The sequence below is a fragment of the Otolemur garnettii genome, unplaced genomic scaffold (genome assembly GCF_000181295.1).
Source record: "Otolemur garnettii isolate 467f Iridium unplaced genomic scaffold, OtoGar3 scaffold00024, whole genome shotgun sequence".
In the NCBI taxonomy this organism is placed as follows: Eukaryota; Metazoa; Chordata; class Mammalia; order Primates; family Galagidae; genus Otolemur; species Otolemur garnettii.
In genome coordinates, this window is record NW_003852419.1 from 22,181,559 (window position 1) to 22,182,468 (window position 910).

Here is a 910-nt window from a genome sequence, read left to right on the forward strand (position 1 = left end):
CCTCACCGTGTTTTTCAAAAAAAAATTTTATTTATGATGCCTTAGAAAATTTCACTTTCAGGGAAGTCAGTGATCAAGTTGGAAAGAAAAGGACTTGTACAGGGTGGCACCTGTGGCTCAAAGGAGTGGGGCACCGGCCCCATATGCCAGAGGTGGCGGGTTCAAACCCAGCCCTGGCCAAAAACTGCAAAAAAAAGACAAGCCTTTAGAAGTTGCTCAGATTTTCAGTCCTAGGTCTCTGGGTCTGTTCCTTCTCATCTCCTTGGGGTATCATGTGATTAGGTTTAAAAGTCTGAAAAGAGAATGCTCACTTTAATATCTATATATTAAAAACAAACTGCAAAACAGTAAATAATAAATTCTGGCTTCCAGATGTTTCCAGTTGGTTAAGTTTCTTTTTTGGCTTCTATACTATATTTGCAACTTGCTGCCTTTGATTTTTCTAATCTGACTTTTTAACAAAAAAATCTCATTTTTATGCAGGTTTATTGACTGGTGTAGTGGTAGACTCTGGGGACGGTGTAACTCACATCTGCCCAGTTTATGAAGGCTTTTCTCTCCCTCACCTTACCAGGAGACTGGATATTGCTGGGAGGGATATTACCAGATACCTTATCAAGGTAAGCAAAAGGAAAATATCATAGAAGTTGTTATAGATTGTTTACTGACTTAACAAAAAATTGAGTGTATCATTGGACTAGGTGGCTCACACCTGTAATCCCGATACTCTGGGAGGCCAAGGCAGGTAGATCCCTTGAGCTCAGGAATTTAAGACCAGCCTGAGCAACAGCAAGACTTGGTCTCTACTAAAAATAGGAAAATGAGCTTTGCTTTGTGGTGGGTACCTGTAGTCAGTCCCAGCTACTCCAGAAGCTGAGACAAGAATATAGCTTGAGTCCAAGAGTTTGAG

At 40.8% G+C, this 910-nt stretch overlaps 1 protein-coding gene across 1 annotated transcript in view; it reads left to right on the forward strand.

Annotated features, from left to right (window-relative positions):
• The window catches only part of ACTR2 (ARP2 actin related protein 2 homolog), a 39,907-nt gene extending 39,248 nt beyond the window's left edge, over positions 1-659 (forward strand). The window contains exon 5 of the mRNA XM_003788004.3: positions 484-659. Coding sequence (XP_003788052.2) covers positions 484-644 — 161 coding nt within the window. The 3' untranslated portion in view covers positions 645-659. The remainder of the gene's footprint in view (positions 1-483) is intronic.
• The last annotated feature ends 251 nt before the right edge of the window (positions 660-910 follow it).